Source organism: Geospiza fortis, unplaced genomic scaffold (assembly GCF_000277835.1).
Source record: "Geospiza fortis unplaced genomic scaffold, GeoFor_1.0 scaffold18, whole genome shotgun sequence".
NCBI classification, from domain to species: domain Eukaryota; kingdom Metazoa; phylum Chordata; class Aves; order Passeriformes; family Thraupidae; genus Geospiza; species Geospiza fortis.
This window is the reverse complement of record NW_005054445.1, coordinates 1,220,726-1,242,697: the sequence shown is the minus strand read 5'-3', so window position 1 is coordinate 1,242,697 and position 21,972 is coordinate 1,220,726. Positions and strand designations below refer to the sequence as shown.

At 44.9% G+C, this 21,972-nt stretch overlaps 1 protein-coding gene across 1 annotated transcript in view; it reads right to left on the bottom strand.

The window, feature by feature from the left end:
* CDH5 (cadherin 5) overlaps positions 1 to 18,055 on the bottom strand; it is a 28,880-nt gene extending 10,825 nt beyond the window's left edge. The window contains exons 1-2 of the mRNA XM_014309655.2: positions 17,805 to 18,055; positions 2,107 to 2,308 (exon numbers count right to left, since the gene is read on the bottom strand). Of these exons, the coding sequence (XP_014165130.1) occupies positions 2,107 to 2,308; positions 17,805 to 17,830 (228 nt within the window). The 5' untranslated portion in view covers positions 17,831 to 18,055. The remainder of the gene's footprint in view (positions 1 to 2,106; positions 2,309 to 17,804) is intronic.
* Positions 18,056 to 21,972: the final 3,917 nt, after the last annotated feature.

Here is a 21,972-nt window from a genome sequence, read left to right as displayed (position 1 = left end):
GGGACAGCACTGAGCAGCACCACAGCAGCTGCTGGGCCCGTGGGATGACACTTGCACCCACACTGAAACTTCCTTGCTTATATAGAACAAAGCTTTTTTAAAATCATACCTCATATTTCCTAAAGGTTTCAATTGTTCATGCAGCCAACACTTACAAATAATTAACTGCCTTATGTCTGAAATAACATGAGCCACCTTCAGTCTGAGTTACTTTTGTTTGCAGCTTACTGGACCTGCCAGGGGTTTTTGCTCAGTTTCACAGGATTACAGGACGAAATCTGTATTCACAGCTCCTGACATTATTCAGCATTAGCCTCTATTCCTTAGCATTTAGCAGAATTCCTGCCACAGCTGACAGCTTTCTTGTGCTCAGTCACATTCAATCCCTTAATAGGCAGTTTTTAGGCTCATGGTATGACAGGAAGGTTACATTTCTACCCCACAGATTTTAAAATTTAAGGTTACATGCAGTGAAAAAGGGATGTGAGAAGAGGAATGAGCATTAATCAGTTTTAAAATATAATTTAATCAAATTCTAAATGCTTTTTCACACTAGTTGATCTGCAGATAACATAATGATACTTCCCTTTCTATACCCTCACACATACAGGGACACTGCTAGAAGATTTAAACCCCAATTTTCCATGCACTATATCAGTATTCTTATTTCAGCCAGCTAATTATCAAGGATTGCTGGGTTTGACCAAGTATTTCCATCCTTTTGTTACTGATGTTATTATAAATGTCACCTGTTGGGTGTTCAGGATTTGATTTATCCTGTAATTGTCATTTACTGTTGAGCATTGTTTAAATTTCGGTTTTCTCTCTTGAAATGTGTCATTAATATTTCCACCCCTCATTCCTTAATTATGCTTCTGGCAGCTGGGACTGCTGGAGAGCAGTTCACAACTCTGGAGAGGCCACATGAGAGATAACCCCACCCTTGTCTCAAGGATGGGATAGTCTGTGCCTTTTTTCTCTGTTTCTGTGTACCTATTCAGTGTAAAAAGCACAAACCTCTCAGAATGCCTTTCTGGTGCTGAGGACAAAAGGAGAGCACTGAGGTGGTGCAAGATAAAATCCAGATGTGTCAGCACACTCCTGCAGCACACCCAGCCCTGCCTTGCTGCTGCTGGGGCCTTTCTTTGAAGGGTTAATCAAGGGCTCAGTGCTGCAGGAGCCTTCAGGAGATTGTGCTGCTCAAACAGCCAGAGCTGGGCAAAGAGAATTACTCTTATGTAGGACAGCTCCAGGAACAGAAGCTGCTCCTCAGTCTGGGGCTGAGTTGCTCTGAAATGAGGCAGAGATGCCCCGTGGGAGCTGAGAGAGCCCTGTGGGCCCTGTGCTTTCTCTGTGGTGCTTTTTTGGCAGCCCAGAGCAGCCAGCAGGGCCTGTGGGACTCTGCTGGCACAGCCCTGACAGATGTGAATGCTGCACAGGGCAGGGGGACGCTCAGCTGCATTCATCTGCAGTGCCACTGTGCCTCCCTTTGGGAGACTGCACTGGGAGAACTGTCCCTGGGCATGTGCAGTGCATGATTGGCTTTTATGAGCACTGCCCTGAGGAAAAGGAGTTTGCAAGCAGGTCAATGCTCGTTAGTATTTTTACAAATTCTTTGCTTTCGCTTTGTGCAACAATATTTTTGATTGTGTAACAGTATTTCGAAACACAGCACTCGTGTTTTGAGTACAAGCTGAGAGATGTAAATTGTTATTTTTTTTTATTTGCTGATTTTTATTTTTATTTGTTGATCTCTGAGGTTTCTGAAAGAATCTTGTGCTGCCAGAAAAATCCTGCCATGCATCAGTCACCAGACTTCCTTCCTAACCATGCACCTGCAGGTAATGTGGCTGTTCCTGCATTTGGAATCTCCAGACCTGCTATTCCCTTACATTTACTTGTATTCTTCAAAGGAATTAAAATTCCTATGGCACTGTTCTTCATTTACTCTTTGCCCACATTTTGAAGATTTTAACATGTTAATAAGTAGGTATTAAGTACCATTTCTATTTCCTTTTCATTTCTCCTGCCTAGACTGCAAACAAACACTGCTTTTCAAGATCCTCATTTGCTATTTTTAGTCATTGCTGGCAGGTTGCTGCTTACCTTGCCAACATGGTGTGGCAAAGGTGTATCAAGCTCTTCTTGGATGTGCAATTGGTTCCATATCCAGTCTCTCTTCTGGCGTTTGTGGCTGACATCATTTGAACAAAGGTTTTCGGTTGATTTCTGACTTCTTCCATCAGCAAATGCTGGGGCCAAGAACAACGAGAAAAGTAGAATAAGGTGGCTCATCTTCTTCTGTAGCCTAGAAAGTAATACAGAAATGCAAAAATATAAATAACAACAGAATCAGAGTCAGCAGATGGAGCACACGTGGAAGTGCAAATGGACATTCCTTCTGCAGGGAAGTCTGATCACTTTGTTCATTTGCCTCAGCATCAAAATTTGAAGGCTTCTTCTTTCTATGAAATAGTTTTAGCTGGATGAAAACTGTAAAAAAACAACAGAAAGTATTTCAGTTAAATAAAAAGTGAGCTTTGAATGCTGGTGGAAGAGCCAGCATCCCCCTGAGTGGCTGCCACTGCTCTGAGAGCACATCCAGGGCTGAGCTCCCCACTGTGCCCAGCGCCAGGGCAGCCTGGCACCATGGTTCAGCTCCAGTTAGCTCCACTGGAAATGGAATGTTCAGGCCTGACAAACCCAAATGCAGTGTTCTGACATGCCCTGACACAAAATATGCTGTAGTCAATATGTTCCTATGGAAAAGATTGATTTAGAATAAAATCTGGAGGTTTTTTGGTGGAAAACGTCATTAGTGTGAATTTTTCAATCAATTCCAAGTACAATACAGCAAATTATCTTTCTTTAAGGGATCATCTATTGATTCAACTCCTTGTATTCTGAAGTTTTTGGAGACTCACATAAAGTTCCTTTATCCCCTATTCCCAGAATTTACCATCTGAAAAATGATAATTTGTGAAATGATTTTCGGGTGAAACCATATTTTTGCATCCTGTGTTACTATTAGCAAACTTTAGGCCTGACTTTCATATCAGAGGAGTTATTTTAATGTTATCAAAGCTGATTATTTTCTTCCTAAATTTCCCATTCCCGATATAAAGGACTGTCAGGGAACTTTAACACTCAAGTAATCAGACTTTAAATTGCACATAAATGACTTTCCATTAGCTTTTAGGAGCTGTCAGCATGCACATCAAAAATAAACCCACTAATTGTGATGAGAAGTTGACATCACACAGGCTGCTGGATGTGAGATTAAATTAATATTTTCATCAGGAAGGTGCTGAGACGTTTCCAAAATTACTCTTTGGTAACCAGGCAATCAGTGTTATCCCATGGTGCAGCATAAATGTCAGTTAAAAAGATTTTATTTACCATGAAATGTTTCTCTGCTGTACTTTTCTCTCCCTCACATTGTTGTACATAACCTGAGAATGTTCCTCCTTTGTGGCTGGGTAGGAAGTGAAGAAGGTGCCTTTGAATTTGTTTTTTGGTAGATAAGCTGTGTTTGATACAGTTTTCTGGATTCAAACAAAGCCTTTTGATTTAGATAGTTTTTTCTATTCTATGCCCTTAGCTTGACCTTTAATATTTTTAGAAAAAATGAGTATAATTTAGTTGTTTTTCTATACTTTATTTGTGTAGATGGACAACTGGAAACTGGAAGGCAGAGATATGATTCTGCTGTGACTGCATAAGTCTGACTTTTATCCATAAAACTACAAAACACAATAACCAAAGGAAGCCATTGGCCAATGCCAACCAGCACAGGCTGTGGTTTGGCCAAAGAGCAGACTGAAGTGTTTAAAGAGCCTTTTTCTCTGGTTCCTGTGCTGAGTGGAGCTCTCCTGTGAGGCTGAGCTGCTGCCTGGGAGTTTTAAACCAGAAAGTGCTGACTGAATCTATTTACATGAATGTGCATTTCAGCTGAAATTTAGCTGCCCCTTCCACTCAGCATGTCCATCTTTGTGTTTGTAGATTTTAAGGAGGATTCAATTCCTTTAACTCCTGATTAATGGGCTCCTTGTTCATATTTGTCCAACCCCCCTGGGAAGCGGATTGTTCCTTTGGCAGCAGTTTGGAGGTCCCTGGCTGCCCTCTGGCACTGCAGCTCAAACACAGACTGAGGTGGGAGAGCCTCTTGCAAAAACTGATCTCTGCTTCACCTTTGGCAACTTTCAAGCTGCTCATTTTGGGAAAATGACAGTGCACTCTGGAGCTCTTTGCTTGCTCTTCTCTAGGGACAAGAGCAAACTCCATGGGAGTGCCTTGCCCCATAGGACAGGCTGATCCTGAGGACACTTTCCCCGGGACAGGCTGATCCTGAGGACACTTTCCCCAGGACAGGCTGACCCTGAGGACACTTTCCCCAGGGCACCATGCCCATTTTCCACGTGGCAGCCCTTGCTGCTGTCCCTGGGTTCCTCACCATGCTCAGGAGTGCCCGTCCCTGGCAGCACACACACAGCAGTGTGGGCAGTGCTGCCACGGGGCTCACTCCTGTGGGAAGGGCACTTTCCCTGGGTGCCAGCTCCTGACAAGCTGTGCTAAATGCTCTTTTCTGGCCATGACAGTTTCCCTTCCCAGCAGCTGTCACCCAGAGAGCCAGAGGCAGCAGCAGAAGGGGACATTGCCATGCCTGAGCTCTCCCATGGAGCCAGGAGTGAGAACATTTCTGAGGCACAACAGGGGCTGTTAACAGGTAGGATCAGCTTTCCCTTTTTTTTCCTGTAGGGATCAGCTTTTCCTTTCTTCTGTGTCTGCTGGGCAGCCAGGACTGAGGGATGGGGATCAGGTGCATCCCTGGAAGCCAGGACCCCCCAGTTTCCAGCCCGGTGGGATGCAGGTGGATCTCTGGGATGCTGCCACGAGTCCCTGCCCTGCTCTGCCCCTCACAGCTCCCTTATCCCTCTGTCCTGGCTCATTAGCCCAACAGCTCCAGCTTCTTTGAGTCTAATCAGGCACCATACATGTTGCTGAAAGTTAGCAGGGAGTGGTTTATTCAAGCAGCTGAGTTTCTTGCTGTGCTCTTAAATTTTCTTCCAGCAAATGATGGGTTCTCCCACCCATATTATTCATTTTATGTGTTGAATTATTTTAGCAAATAACTCTTGGTCTGCAAGGTACTATAGACAGTTAACTGAGAAATTCTGGTATTCAAAGTGATTTGTGTGACACATGACTCATATAGTGCAGTTTCTTCTTCCAGACTGGGAGTAATTATTAAAAAATGTTGGGTGGAGATACAGACAATACTGTACTAATTAAAAGTTTGCATTTTACAGGTTGTTTTGGCAAGTAATCAACCGTAAAGGTGATGAACAGCTGATATAAATATAGTCTTCACATAATGAAAACACATTGGATGAAATATTCTTATGAATATTTGTGTGGGGTTTTTTTTTCCTGCTATTTGCCTCTCACCTAGTTTACTTCTAACTCTAAAAGTGTATATTAATCCTCATGCAAGGTTAGTAGTTTAGCTGGCAGAGAAATTTGTTCTATGCTTGCATGTTAAACAAAAGTTAAACCAGGCTTCTGTACAGAGATTTTAGGACATGAGGGACAGTTGCCTCTGAAATGATTTATTTTCCTGGCCAATCATACTAAAACCTTATGCTTATCTTTGAGAATTTTTCAGCATCCAAAAAACCCCAAATGGATAATGTAGAGTGGTGATAATGAACATTCTGAGAGAGAAATTTGGTAAAAGTGGCACGAGATATACGAATACACAAGAAATCCAACACATTTTAAAAGGGTCATGTCTGTGTTGTTGAGATAATTTGCATAACTGGTTGTGAGAAAGGCTGGAAACTAAAGATTATTTTCTCTTACTGGAATCTGAATGATTCCAGTAAGAATCTAAATGATTCATCTAAATGAAAATTAAAAAACCCCATACAAAAAAAATTAGTCTTCCTCGGAGCAAACGGCACTGAAAAATTATTTTTCAGATGGAAAGAATGTACTTTGATACACTATCTAAACACCTCCAAAATTGCTGTGCTCAATGAAACCATGGCAGATACAGAGAGCAGAACCTGACCTGGTCTCAGGGAGCAGAATGACTCTGAGCAGCCTGGCCATACAAAATCCATTTTAACTTTAATTTCTCATCTATAGGATGGGTAAGACTAAAAGTAAATGTGTGAATGCAGCAAGACCTAAGGAACAGAAAGTTAGCACACCAAACACAGGAGGGGAGAAATTATCTTTTTCCTTTGCAGTGCTGTAGTTTTGTGAGTAGACAGAACATTATTAGAAGAAAATAGCCTTAGCAATACTTAATGCAGCCTTTCAGGGGCCACAGAGGGCTGTGCAAACCCGGGCTGATAAAGCTCCTCGTGTCTCTGCCAGCCCTGCAGGCAGATGAAAACCACTGTCTGTTCCAGAAGGGGCACTGGAGCACAGAGCACTGAGATGTGTCTGTGGTGTCCTGGCAGGGACCAGAGTGACAGCGCCCTCAGGTTCTGCTGTCCCCATTCCCTCAGCCCAGAACTGCTGCCCATGGCTGTGCCCAGCTCCAGGGCTGCAGCAGGACGTGTCCCCAGCTCTGTCCCCAGCTCTGTCCTCAGGGGTGTCCCCACTGTGTCCCCACTGTGTCCCAGCTCTGTCCCCGCTGTGTCCCAGCTCTGTCCCCACTGTGTCCCAGCTCTGTCCCCGCTGTGTCCCAGCTCTGTCCCCACTGTGTCCCAGCTCTGTCCCCGCTGTGTCCCAGCTCTGTCCCCACTGTGTCCCAGCTCTGTCCCCGCTGTGTCCCAGCTCTGTCCCCACTGTGTCCCAGCTCTGTCCCCGCTGTGTCCCAGCTCTGTCCCCACTGTGTCCCAGCTCTGTCCCCGCTGTGTCCCAGCTCTGTCCCCACTGTGTCCCAGCTCTGTCCCCGCTGTGTCCCAGCTCTGTCCCCACTGTGTCCCAGCTCTGTCCCCGCTGTGTCCCAGCTCTGTCCCCACTGTGTCCCAGCTCTGTCCCCGCTGTGTCCCCACTGTGTCCCAGCTGTGTTGTTACCTCTGCTCCCGTTCCCCTCTGTGCCGCTGCCGGGGCTCCCATGGGACAGGAGCTGAGGGCACCCGGTGACAGCAGGAACTGGGGAGCTCCTCAAACCCCAGTGACACTGAGAACAGCTGCCTAAGGAAGTTGTGCAGTTTTGACTCAGAGGAATCAATTTTTTTTTTTCCCTTTTTCGGATGTACCGTGTCTTGGGGCAGAACTCGGTGTTTCTGTGTCTGTCACATGTCCCAGCAAGGCACAGCTGTGCTCCTTCCTGGGAACACTCTGCTGCTTGTTCCTTTCCAGGTTCTTGAGCTGATTTCAGCAGGCCTCGTGCCTGACTACCTGGGGCTGAGTTCTGATTGTCCTTGGGTCGACTCTGTGCAGGTGAGAAGTGATTTCCACTGATGACTGAACAGTCTGGAGTGCAAATGCCTGCCTGGAACTGGTTCTAAAATGCCATTTTGTATGCAATGATGGTACTTTGAAGCAAATAGCCACTGTGATGACTAAACAATCTGGAGTGCAAATGCCTGCCTGAAAACTGATTGGAAAAATGACATTTTCTACTTGGGATAGCACCTCTGAATGAACAGACACTTGAGCAATATCTTAAGCAAACTTGCTTCTTTTAAAATATCAGTGTTGTGAGAGCACTCGTGCTGCATTTGGTGCTGCTCAGTTCTTGGTGTTGATGCTGCAGCAGGGTATCAACACAGGTGAGGACATAATTCAGCACTTCTCCTTTGGGCTCCTCATATTTTCTTTCCAGGGAAAAGGAGAATTAATTCTAATCTGAAATGGCTTTGTGATTTGAGCTTCAAGTTTCTGGTAGGCCTGGGGGGAATTTATTAATCATTGTTTTTCCCTGTCCAGAAAGTTTCTCCTGGATGATTGAAAATACAACTTCACCTCATGGGTGGATGGAGTCCTCAGCTAAGACAAAGTTCTCTTTTGGAAATGAAGAAATTTGACTATAAAAGACCTGTAAATACTTGCTTTGTATACATTAAATGTTTATTGCCTTGGTGGAAAGCAGGCAGCCAAATTGTGCTCCAGGTCTTTCTGTTATCTCAGATACAGAACCGGGAAGAAAATGAGGGAGGCAAGACTTGGTTTGGTGTTTTTTTTCAATTTTTTCCTTATTTTTATCCTCCTTTTCTTTTTCCTTTTTCTTTTCTTTTTCTTTCCAAAGAAGCAGAGCCACTCTCCAAGTCAGTGAGTGACAGCCTGTGCCCTACAGATGGGTGAGCAGCAAAAATGGATCTTCCCAGGAGCCCTCCCCGCGATCCTGACAGCCCTGCGTGCATCTCAGCGAGTGACCTGCTGGTTCAAAGTGCTGCAGTGAATCTGAGAGAAGGCAGAGTGAGAGCTGCAAATCAGAAATGGATAGTCCAGGAAGATTTTGGTGGTAAACAGAAAGAGTGAGGAAGGAAGATCCCTTTTGTTCCTTGCTGATAAATCTGACTGAGTTGGGAGGGTCCTGTCAGACAGTGAAGCACCAAGGCCCAAAATCTCAAAGGTGCAAGGATTTTTAACCTTTGCTGGTTTCTCTCAATTTCTAGCTAACTTTCTCTTAATATTCATTTTCTTAAAATTAAAACTTTCATTAAAAATTTTCAAAAGCATATTTGCAGTTTGGAGGGCGCTGTCTATGCTCCTGCCTGATTTGTATCTGATAAAGAATGGATACAATTCTTTATTGAATGTGTGTTTCTGGTGTAGGTCCAGATTCAATTTCCTGTTCACAAATACACATTTGCTTGGCTTAGATCTTGATTTCCTTTACATAATACCTGCACAGCTCAGAATCAGCTCTGAAATTGGCTTCTGTTAGAATTCAAGAATACCTCAAAGAATCTCTGTTCCTGGGGATATCTGGGAGAGATGGGCTGATAGATTGTGCCTGGTTGTCCTGCATTGTTTTGGTACCTGTAGCCTTTTGTGGATAGTGTTAATTTCAATATGTCTGGGGATCTGAAACACTTCTGTTTGTGGAAATGAATCCCTTACATGATCTAATAAAAGAAGACCTGGAGAGTCTGTACAAAATTGTGCAACTTCCACATAGGTCAAGAAAATCTAGGACTTATTTTTCTGGGTCATGACAAAAGTGTTACCCAAGAAAATGAGGGGCTGCTCCTCCAGGTCACGTGCACAAGCTTTGATTCCTATTCTCATTTTTAATCAAATAATTTTCCTGTCAATCTGTAGCAATCTGTTTTTTAGCAGAGTTTCTTTCTTGTAAATCTGGTAATTGAGAAGCAAATTAAATATATGTTGATGTTTCAGTTACTGGACTGTTCATGGACCTTAAGGAAGGACTATTTTTGGACTAGATAAATTAATAATTCTTGAATGACTTCTGTTGTTGAAATGACAACAGAACTTGGCTCTTGAACTGAGGGTTGTTTGCTGTGGATGACAGATGTGATGGAGGTAAAACAAGGCTTTGGAGTCATTAAAATGAGCAGAGACAGTACAGACTTCCTTCTCATCAGATTGGTGATGCAGCTAATTGTTGTTTTAGGGAATGACTTGTTTTTCTGTGACCATCCTGGTATGTCCAGCAAGAAATCCCATCTTGGTCAATCTGCTGGCCTTGTGCCCAGAAGGGAAGCAGAGGTGAAGGTCTGTCAGAGGCACACTCAGTCTGAGGTGAGCTTTAACAGTCCTCCTCATTCCCCACTCTCAGCAGGCAGGTCTGTCTCCTGCCAGGGGCAGAATCCCTCAGGATCACGTTGGGTGTCCCCACAGCAGCTGTAGAGACACTTGAGAGCTGATGAGAACCCGTTTGAAATGGGACACATACGAAGCATGAAGCACTGAAATATTCTGGGGCTGCTGGAGGCTTCTGACTCTTTCTCCTACAGTCACATAATGTTTACTTTCCCTGAAGTATTCCCAAAATGGATTAGAGTCCTTTAAATAAGTGGTATTGTCCAGTCTGCCCATGCACAAAGCCTTTTACTTCATGTACAAATATATCAGTCCAAAATACAGCAAGGAGTAAAATGTGCTTAAGCACAGTGCCCAGTATAAACACAGCTGCTGAAATATTTGTGATTAAATTATTAAAGCAATTTTTGATCTTGTTTCATAGCAAATAAAAATATCATCATAAACAGAAAATTTTGGCTTTCCCTTAGCTGTTGACAGCATTAATCCCATGGAGTTTAAGGTCCCAACCTACTCTGCTGTAGCTTTTTCCAGCCTCTGGTCCCTGGGAGCAGGTTTGTGAGGGCTGAGGGAGAGCAGGGCTGTTCTGGTGTTAGGGAATGTGCTCAAACCCACAGGCAGAGTTTGGGGGTTGGCACAGAGTATTCTCACCTCATCATCCCTGTCACACACATTCTGTGCTCTCTGGTTTAGAGCATTCCATTTATTACAATCAGAAATCCCACAATACCTATGACTGCTATGATTTATTCACTTGGCAGATGCTGCAGGGGTGAAACAAACAATCAAATGACACAAAATTTGCTCTTGGCCACATGTCTTGTGGTGACAGTTGTCAAGTGCTTTTGAAGCCAGAGCCATTGTGGGGGTTAACTCTGGGTTAAGTGCAGCCCTTCTGCTCTGAAGCGAGCTGATAAGATGGGTGGGATCACCCTGCACGCATAGTTTGGAACTGCAGACATTTCCCTCTCTGAATTCCTTGTCCAAGATAAAGAGGAAGATACCTCCCATCTGGATTAATTATTGATACAGACAGATGTTGAAAATAGTGATGAAGTGCCAGTGTTGCAGACAGGCAAAGAACTCATTCCTTTCCTTGCATCCAAAAGCAGATTGCAGGGATGCTCAGGTGGGCTCCCCCTTGGCAGGGGCTCTCTCTCAGTCTCACTGACACATTTGCCTGGCTGTAGATCCAGCTTTTTTCCTTCCTTCCTCTGAGCCAATTTCCTCTTGCTCATCCCAAACGGGGGTGGCTCAGTGGGACAGAGAGTGCAGGAGTCTCCCTGAGCCCCCTCATCCCCAGCACCCCCCTCTGATGCTGTTTGATTTTGGGGGAGCAGGAGGACAAGAGAATCCTCCGAAAATTATTTGCTCATTCCAGTGCAGAAATGGAATAGTTTGGGCATCTTGGAGGTGTTTGTGATCACTGAAAAGATTTCTGCAGCCTCTCTGACCAGCTTTGCTCCCTACAATAAATGGTGTGCACCTTTCAGACTGGCTCTGCTTTGGGGCTTCCCCTGCTTGGCTCAGCTCTACAGAGCTTGGCTGAAGCTGCCACTGGGTGTTCCAGAGTTTGGCCAAGCTGCAAGAATACAAGGTACAAATAAGAATAATGTATTGAAGAGCTTTCTCCATTTCCCCTTTGCTTCCACATAAATCCTTAATATCAGAGAGGCCTCCTAGCAGAGATCTCCAGCTGAGCCCCCCTCATTAAGGAAAAGTCCCTCTCCTTTGATGAACCACTTGCAATAAATATGATGTTTTAAAAGTACAATGTAGCTGTGTTTACAGCAGGTAAGATTTTTCCCCCATGTTTTTCTTTAACAAAAGCTCAGGAGCAGAGTTAGCTGTGTGGCACAGGAGCATCGTGCCCAGCTGCCCATAACTGATATTTACTGCCCTAATCTGCAGCAGAGAAACCCTGCCCAGCTGCCTGAGTGTGCTCATTCCTTCGTCCAGAGTGTTCTCTGGGGTAGCTGAATGCATCAGTATTTCCTCTGAGAATTAACATTGTGGCAGATAAAGAAAGCATGCACATATACATAAATCTCTTGTTTTCTATCTGGGCAAGAGGCTGAAAAAACAGGGTGTGTCTGGATAGGTTTTGTTTAGTGTTCTGTATTTTTCTCCCTTTTTAGAACGTCTCATTCAAATGTCAGTTCATTCTTCTCTATTTCCTGCCCTTATCCAGCAGATCCAGCAGATTGTAGACCAGGCTTAATTAACTTTAAGACCTTTTATGTCCATCCCTATAGTTACAGTCCTTTCCTGGAACACTTCCATTGTATTATCTCCATGTGTTATGAGATGATGCAAATGATATTTTTACTGCTCTTGTGAATTTACAATGAGTCTTCCAATAGTTTTAGTTACAGCTTAGCTCTTGTCAGGAAAATTCCATCTTTAAATCAAAATAAAACTAGGGCAGCAAATTTCCTCTTTATTGTGCTGATAAAGGAAAGCTGGAAAGCCTGAAAATACAGGCCCCAGACACAGGGAAGCTTAAAGAGATGAGGAAAGCTGTTATAAGTTGTGTGACTCTCTTCTGTGTGGACCTGTTTCTGTGTGGGAGTGGTTGTGATTTAACAGAGACTTTTCTTAAGCTGAGGTGGAACTATTTCTTTCTCTTCAGAGGCTGTGTAAGTGGAACATTTGTTTTTGCCACAGCTCATGTTCCAATCACAGCCACTGGAAAGCCCTTCTGGGGTGAATAAACCCTTTCTCTGCATCTGAAGAAGCTGCAGGTCAGTCCAAATTTGGCAGGTGATGCAGCTCATCACTTCACAGCAGGGAAATGAGAAAATGTATTCCACAGAGAAATGTGTCCCTTCCTTCCTGCTTGGGACTGAAGTCATGTCCAAGTGTAACTCAGTAACTCAGTATCTGTTCTAATCCTAATCTTTTACCAAAGCTGCTGCTGGCAAGTCCAGGGTGCAGAGCAAAGGTGTTTGTGAAATGGTGCTGAGGAGGATGGAGCTCTGGGATAGCTCTGTCCCTCTCTTTGTAAAATGAACCCACAGCAAAAAGCATTCCAGCTCTCCAGCTCTCTGCCCTCCCCTCTTCATTTGTGTGCTGGGTGAGTGTCTGGAGTGCCCTGACCATCTGAATGATACTAAAATGTGCCATCATTGTTTATGCTTTAATGAGAGCCTAAACCCCTAAATTACCAGCACTGAGCAAACAGCCAATACACACAAATCCATTGTAGCTTTGGGCTCCTAGAGGAGGTGTTGAAAACTCTGATACATTATTATTAATATTGATTGCTTGGCCTAATCCTAACACAGAATTACAGAATTGTTAAAGTTGGAAAAGGCCTTGAAGCTCACCGAGTCATGAATAAACTGATTCTATTGCAGACCATTTATATTTGAAGGATAATGACAGCAAAAGCCAGAAAGAGAATGCAAATCCCTTCTGAATTCAGGTCCAGGGCTGGAGGTAGAGGCAGGGACCAGCTCATACAGAATGGAGAAGCCAACTAAAGCTCTGTGCCAGGGGGATTCTGCTGAGGGAGCTGAGCCCATCCCAGGAACCTTTCCCATCAATGGCAGGATTTCCTATCACGGGCAGGACAGCAGCAGCAGCCCCTGGTCTCCTCAGGCCAGGCACTGGAAGGAGGCTTTGTGCTCCTTGAGGGTTCCCAGGGCACAGATTCACAGCAGATAGCATCACCAAAGGAAGGGGAACAGGAAGACTGGAGCTACCAGAGCCTGGCTTAGAAACGTGGACAAAGGCAGGAGAAGGAATTTGGTGGAAGTGGAATTTCCCTTCCCACTGTCCTGCACAATGAGGCCAAGGGCCCTGTGTGCTGCAAGAGGCCCCCTGGCCCTGCTGAGCTCTGCCAGGGGCCAGGGCACCCTGCAGGTGGGGCTGGGAGGGACGGGAGGCAGGGAAAGGACAAAGGCAGAGGTGCCACTGCTGCTTTGTGGCTTTGTGACAGATCTGACACAAACAGAGGCCTCTGCTGCTCCAGGCTGTGCCAGAGGATGCTGGGGAAAGTGGGCAGGAACAGAAGGGGACAATAAAAGTGGCCTCTTTGGGTTTTGAAAATGAGGAATTGAAAACATTTTTGCCTTTTTGTCTACCTCTAACTACGATGGTGCTCTGTAAGTCCTTGCAGTTCAGGGAGCAATGTTGGGGCAGAAGAACAGTCTTTTCTCTCTGCTGCTCTTTGGGAAGGTACCTGTGCCATTTCCCTAGCTTGTGCTGGCCTTTCTTTAAAATATCTGTCATTTTTCACTATAATTTCTGGACTTTTGTGGCTAATACTTGATAAAGCTTTCAAATGCAGCTGCTAATCTATTGTAAGAGTTTTGCTCTCACACAAAAATACCTGTCTGGAGAAAAGTCTTCCAGAGTCTGTTCACTTCTTGACCCCTGGTCTATTCTCAGAGCACCAAAACTGGAGGGTAGGCAGTGCCATGGAGGGATAGGTTGCCCTTGTGCCCTTCTCCTGTCTTTGGCAGCCCTGGGAATCCCAGGTTCTTGAGCTGCTCCAGGTGCTGTGAATGTCCTAATCAGCACCAGGGAGGGCTGGGCCCCAAATCCCCCTGCCTGCCCAACAGATGTGTGCAGCAGCACAGGCACGGACCAGAGCCAGGGCACAAACAACTTCCCTCCCTTTCAGGAGATGACAGAACTCTACATATTCAGCAAAAGCTTGCATTCAAAACACAGCCAGTTCTATTCTTATTGACAGATCTGAAATTCTGATGCAGATGAGTGACAATCAAATGAAAGGGGCTAATTTGTATTCCTGCACTCAAGAACTGCAAACAGATTCTTCACAATTTATTATTGATTTTTCATATTCCAAGGCCAGGCTCGCTGCAGAATTCGGGAGGTGCAGTGGTGAGGGGTGTGGTGAGGAATTCATTCTGTGCAGTCTCTGGGCCAGCTCAGGTGGAGCCCTGGGATGGCTGGAGCCCCAGGAAAGGGCACAGGGAGCTGGACACAGCCAGAGGCAGCAGAGCCCAGGGCTCAGCAGGGAGAGCCAGGCTTGGGCACCCTTGAACTGGGAGGGGATAAAAGCCCAGGGGTTCCTTGGCTGGGCCCCTCCTGGGAGGCAGCAGCTGGGGCTGTTCTGTGCTCCTGCATGGGAATAAATGGCTTTGTGGAATGAGACTGCCATGGGAGAGCTGGGCTGGAGCTGGGCAGGAATCCTGGTCTGGCAGAGGGCGTGTGATGGGTCCTGTTGGGTCCTGGGGCTGGGAAGGGGCTCCAGCCCCAGCAGGGACAGCCTGGGGTGGGCGTGGGGCTGCCTGGCTCCCTCCTGGAGGGGGCTGCACAGGGCAGTGTCCTGCAGTGGTGTGCCTCCATTTCCAAACCATGCCTCCATTTCCAAACCATGCCTCCATTTCCAAACCATGCATTTGTTTTGCACAGGTTCATTCCCAGCATTTCTTGGTGGGACCCCTGGGTTTGCAGGGATCTGGAGCAGGATCCTGGGAGCTCCTCAGCAGCACAGCTGGTGCCTCCTGGCCATGACAGGGACCCCAGTGTTTGTTTTCTGTGTTTGCTACACCTGCATGGCCCTTGGCAGAGCAGAGCCCTGTGGGGAAGCCCACAGAAAGCCTTTTATCATGGCCCAAAGGAGTGCCCAGCTCTGCTCCCCAAGCTCTGCCCTCCTGCAGCTCCCAGGGCCGGGGTGGGAGCTGCTCTGTGCGGGTGAGCTGGGCACCTCTGTGCCAGCCAAGCTCCAGTCTGCACCAACAACCCCTGTCTGCTGTGCCCGGGGGAGGAGGGGACACCACTCACACCAGTGCTCAGCTCTGAGGGGTTTGCAGTTTGTAAACTCACATGGACAACAAGGGAAACCCATTTGTAAAAAAAAAAAAAAAAAGACAACACCAAAGTAATTTAATGCCCAAGAAATTTCTTACAAAGGAAACCTCTTATTTTCTTCTTGGGACTAATATTGGAACCTCTGAATTAAACTTGTAGAATTTGAGCAAAACCTGCAACCATGATGGAAATACAATGAAGATTCCTTACAGAAAGCTCAGGTGCCAGAAATAATCAGTTATCTTGATTATGTGAACCTCTGCTCTTTTAGAAAACAAAAATTATTTTCTGGCCTGATTTGAGCCTGTAGTTCTGTAGACACATACCCAGACAAGAAAAGAGAGTTTTATGAATTTTTTTCCTATGTTGAGTTTGAAATATTAATTGAATTAATTGATTTATGGAGGGACAGTGAAGTCCTTTGTTCCAGGTGCTGTAAATCAGAGCAGTTCCTGAGCCATGCCCTGTGATTTTTACCTCTATCCTGTTTTTAGAGCAGTTTCCTCAGCAAGGCAGGATGTGAGGCAGAGCTGGCAGCAGAGCTGTTAACTCTGCCCTGCCTGTGTGCCCCATCTTGTGAGCTGCACCTTGCTCAGGGACTCAATTTCAGTGCTAACATTTGTTTTAAAAATGTTTAAAGAACACTCTTATGGTCTTCTGTTAAAGAGCAGAGCTTTGGGAAATGCTTCCTGTTGCATTGCAGTGCAGCTGTAGCAGTCTGAAAAATAACCCAGGTTTGTGGCTTTGTGGGCAAAGCAGAAATGATTTTTTAATGGATTTTATTATTTACTTTCAAATTAATTTGTTTTATTACTTGTAAATTCCCATTCTTCTCTCTAGCACACTGTACCATTCTAAGGCTTTCCTATGCTAAATGCATCCTGTGTCCTTTTCTCCTGTGGGTCACCCTTTATTTAAGGATAAAACACCTCCTGGAGATACCAGAGATAAATTTCAAGTCAGCATTTCTGTGATTTGTTTCTGGTATATGGGTTGTTGTTACCAGACACCAATTAACCTGAGATGAGAAGCTTTTGTAAATCTTTGGAGCATCCTTGCTTTTGTCTAATATATTTTCCTACATGAGCATCTATAATACTGTGTGCTTTTACAAATGCTGATCTAATGATTTATATTCACAGGAGGCAGGGACACATCGATTACCTCTACCTTTGTTAACTGCAGAAACAGCCAGCTTGCAATGTTTTTGGGAGCTAAGAATGGAGGAGATTTTCTCACAGAAATTCATCTTCTTCCATATCTGTTTTCCCTTGCATTTCTTCCCTTCTTTTATCTTTATTACAGTGTGACAGCCAGCATGGTGAGGTGCTGTGCACACTGACAGTCCCACTATTGCAGAATGGATTTCTTACAGAAGAACCACGACCACTTCATCTCTTATGCATAAATGCCTTGTCTCTGCAAGCTGCACAGCCAGCTTGTTAGTGCAGGGACCTGCTACACCTGCTCTAGGACAAGATAAAAGCCTTTTCAAACAACTTTTTGTGTCGAGACACTGCTCATAAAATAACCCATCAGAAAAAAGATGGGTCTTTTTGAACCACTGAGATCAAGGAATCTCTGGAATAAGGATTGCTGGTCTTTTAGAACAAGGTCTGTAAAACCTGGTACTCCAGAGTTAGGGTGTTAAAGCACCTGGGACACTTTAAACTTGGGAATTAGGAGACCACATCACTGACCTGGGTTTGTATAAACTCCCCTCTCAGTTTTGAACAGATGTGCCAGAGCTGGCCAGAGCACACGGCGGCTGTCGCCTCTTGGCCCTGGGCACAGGAAAGCCACCCACCTTACAGAGAGACCCAAATCCACTTCAATAAAACATTTGCATCAAACCCCAGCCCACTGCGCCTCTGCTCACAGTCCTGGAGCTGCGCCTGCCCACACCAGGAGGGAATTCCCTTCCTAAAGCCTTTACAGGTGCAATTGGCAGCACAATCTCCACCTCTTTGCCATTATGAATGAACATTGGCAACATGATCTAAATATTACAAAGCAATACCCAAAACCCCATTAAATGTATATATATTTTTAAATAATCTGGGAATATTATGGTATAGCCCAACAAAGCCAGAGATTTTCCTCTTCCAGTCAATTGTTAACAGCTCTGCTGTTTGTACTTAACTTGGTGTGGGTGCCATCAGTGTAAGACCCAAAGGATTTGGTGGATATGTGTAAAATTCATAGCCCATTTGCTGATATTTCTTAACTTATTTAAGACATTAGAAAATAATCTGGGTGGAGGTAAAAAACCCTTTGAAATGAACTTGATGGCTGAAGGACAGAAAATAACATTTGTCTCTTACCCGAGTCCGAGGTGGCCGAGCTTCATTCTGGTACCAAATCAGGCAAACTGAACCCAACAGAATCCCAAAATGTTAAGCAGAATACAAAAATTGAAAATCAAATAGAAAAATCCACTTCTCTTTTTGTGAAGCAATACTGGGAGTGTTCAGCTCTCCAGTCTCCAAGGTTTTCCAGCTGGGACTCAGCCTTTCCCATCCTGCATCCCGGCATCCTGTTATTGTTCCAAGCCTTAGTAACCCAGGGAGAAAAGGGAGTGGAGGAAACAAGATAAACTTAGCATTATTATTGCTCTATCTCCTTATTTGTTGCTGACTCTATGAGGGAACTGAATAAAAGGAAACAGGCTCTGAGAGAAACACCAGTGTTGGTCTGTTATTTGCTGTTGTTTTGGAGAGAGTTTTAGCAGCTAGCAAATATCTGAGAGGAACTGTTGGTGACTGACACTTGATCAGCACAGACTATGCCTGCTTTGCACAAACAGGACTTTCAAAGCAGTTTGGAAGTGTCCTACCTATAAGAATTTTTATGCCTGGAAACCAAAAGGGTAGAGCCCTCCTGTTAATGAGACTGGGCTCCTGCTAAGCTCTGCCCATGCTGGGTGCAAAGATGAAATGTCACAGTATTTTTCACGGGTAAAGTGAAGACCTGAGGAGCAAGGCAGTGTGGGTAGGCCTTTCAGAAGGAGAAAATGTTCATAGCATCTTGATTATGGTGAGTTGTAAGTCTGGAGACCACTCAGGGCACTCAGGAGGGGAAGCTTCAGTGTTAAACTGAGCACAAGGGTGTAGCTCTTGGCATTGTGCACTACAAATGAAAGAGGATTTTTTTTCCACTAAATAATGCAGAAGAAAACTGAGAAGTGCAGGGCTTACTCAAAACACACTCTTTGGAACCACTTATAAGAAATGTAGGCAAATGTTCAATGTATCTTAAGTATAACTTTAATAATTTTAATTATTGAATTAAATTTTTAATATTATTCCACAGTTAAATACTCTCTTGCCCCTATTTGTCATTACAGTCCACCACAGGTGGTGGGATTGATTTCCTGCCTTGCCAGAAGGCTGAGGTTGGTCAGATTGTTTCACTTTTTCATGCTGTACAGCAGTGAAGATGAATGGTTCCTGAAGGAATTTGTTGGATTAATTATTTTAAAAAAAGGAGACATTTTTCAAAGTCTTGTGTAAGGAGCTCAGAGAGTCCAGTTTCCTTGCAGGAAAATGAGCTGTTAAATAAGCTGTGTCACTGCTGGGAGAGGAGCTGATAGGAGCTGTGTCACTGCTGGGAGAGGAGATGCTGATAGGGGTTTCCAGCCCTCTGATCAGGATGCAGCTCTCTGATAAGCTGGTGCCCACAGCAGACAGGGCCCAGATAAAGGATTGACCCTTGCAAGTGGCTCCAGCTGCATTTCCAGCCCTTGTGCCTCTGCTGGGGCTGGGACTGAGGGTGACATTCAGGAAAGGAGGAGGGAAGGCAGTCATCCCTCTGCTCAGAGGGAAAAGAGGAGACCCCAGGGCTCTCTCTGTGTGCCCTGAGGCCCCAGCTCAGGCTGTCCAGGTCTGTTTCAATGCCTGCTAAATTACCTTCCTATTATCTGATTTGCTTCATTTCCCCCAGAAAGTTCAAGGTAAGAAGTGAGAAAGTTTCTAAAGGACTTTTCACATGCTCTGCTCCAGAGCTCGGTAGAAAACTGAAAACCTTTTGTAAGTTCAAGAGGAAGATACTTCCACTGAAATTTGAGAGACCTGATTCACCATCTCAAACCTTCCCATGATGTGTCATAGATTTCACAGTGCTGAACTGGCTCTTTAGGTTTCCTTTCTGGCTCTGAGGAAAGGTCCATTGAGATTTCATGGAAAGCAGAACCAATTCTTGCAGCCCTCTCCCACAGCAGCAGAACTGCTGGTTCAGAGTGCCCTGTGCCCCCTGGCTGGTCCCACACATTTGCCCTGCTGTCCCTGCCAGGCAGTGAAGTCACCATGTGAAAGTTTTAAATGCTGGCAAACAGGATTTCTTGTAGATCTCAGACTTTCAGACTTTATCATTGTGGCCAAATCATAAGACTGGAAAAATTCCTTGGTGGCTCATGCCTTTTGCAATCCAGAGGGTAATGTTTCAAAAATATTATTAATTCACACTAAGTTCTGCTAATGAGAAAAATCCTTTGCATGATCAGACAACATTGGCAGCCGTAATTACCTTTTAGTTGTGTAATTTTGGGTATGAAATATTATTTAACAGTCTAGCTGGTGGACTAGAAGGGAACAGGTGAAAAATGAATTAGCACACACTGTCTGTGTGACTCATGGATGGAGATGGTGGCAGAGCAAAAGGAGTGGCAATTTTTTACTTGTCATTCCGTGGTGTTTTCCTGTGATTCCTGTCTCCAAATGACATCAGGCCCTTTTCTGTTCAGCTCTGCTGTATGAGTTTTCTTCCATGTTATATCCAGCTGCCCTCACTGGATCATTTACTTCTTTCCAGTGCTTTTCCCACAGATGTTCATTAGCTGCTGCTCTGGGGCTCTGTGGCACCTGGGTCAGACATGTCTGGTTTAGATCAGCATCTCTTTCTGTGAAACTCTGAGCTCAGCCTGTGTTATTGAAATGCAGTCTGAGCAATTTGCCAGACTAGTAAAGTTTAAAATAGTCCTTCCTCTCTTGAATGATGGGGTAGGACTCAACTGCTTTACAGGTGCTTGTGCATAGTTTGGATTTGACATTCCTGGGAATCTGAAGTAATAACTGTCATTTGCTACTGCTGAGAGGAATAATGTGTTACAGTGGGCAGAAACACAGCCCTCACTGAGCACATTAAATCTGCTCAGCCCGACTGTGCTCACTGTGCACAGACACCCGGGGGGTTGGTGTAAGTTACTGGGTTGATAAGTGCACAGAATGGATGTGAGATTAAAGCACCTTTCTTCTGAATTAGATTGTATCTGTTGCTGAGGAGATTGATCTGGCGATCAGGAGCTCCAGTTTCTCTGCTGCTGTGCTCCCAGCAGGGCAGGCTGGCTGGTGGCTACAGCGGCTTTCAGGTTTGTGCTGTGCTGTTTGTTCACTGTCTCATCTGATCCGTGCTCGGGGAAGTTCTCCTCAAAGAATTCATGGAAAACACAGGTGTAGGAACAAGTTCATTGCTTTCCTAACCAGCACGAGTCTCAGCAAAGTGGATAAAGCAGCCCTGTACTTTTCACTAAGTGAGAGTTTTCCTTCTCTTCAGTAATTTGAGTTATGGTGAAATTCCATATGATAAATAAGCCCTTCTTGATAAGCACAATCATCAAAACCAGAGACAGCTATTGAAACAGCTGCAACTAATCATCTTTTAATTCTCATCCTTCTATCTGACTCTCACTAGGGAAGAGCTTTGCCCCTGCCAGTACAGCCCAAGAATGCTTTTGTAGCAGTTTATAAAAGTTAGATTTAGGAGTCCGTCCTGCTAAACCCAGCATGTTACAGGCGCTGTGCAAGGGAAGCTGTGCCAAGGGGGGGAATGCAGGCACAGCAGTGCCACTGTGCCAGGATTTTCTGACCAGCGAGGAGATAGGGCAGGGGAGAGCACAGCCTTTCCTTCAGTTATAAACACAAACCCCAAATGCTAATTTCCAGCAGCTCAGCTAATCAGTGCAAAATCCTTCCCATCTGCAATGTGCAATTGTATCTGATGGTTGTCTGCAGCCTCTCTGGAAGCACCATTACCTCCAGGTTAAAAAATAACAATTCCTTCTCTGTGTGGAAGGCATAATCGCTGCAGCACGTTGTGTTATTATTTCTGGGCCTTTAATCAGGGCAGTGCAGTGGGCTCTTACTCATTTCCACTTGGTCACTGGTTTCCTTTCTGCCACAGCCTGAGGTGTGCATCCTGGAGCCACTCTGACTCAGCTTCCTCTTGTCAGCTTTTTTAAACAAAGCAATGCAGCTCTGATTTGTTTTTAATTTAAAGTGTATTAAAAAAAAAACAAAAAACAAAAAACAAAAAACAACAAAACTGCTGAGGAATTTCAGTTAAAGCTGGTGGAATTGGGTGTTTGCTGGGGAGGTGTGATAGCATCTGCTGAGCTGTTTTCCAGAGCCCTGTTCTGGCTGTACCACGCTCATTTCACTGCAGCAATCTCTCCTGGAAGGGTCAGTCCCATGCTCCTTAATGAGACCTCTGGCTTCA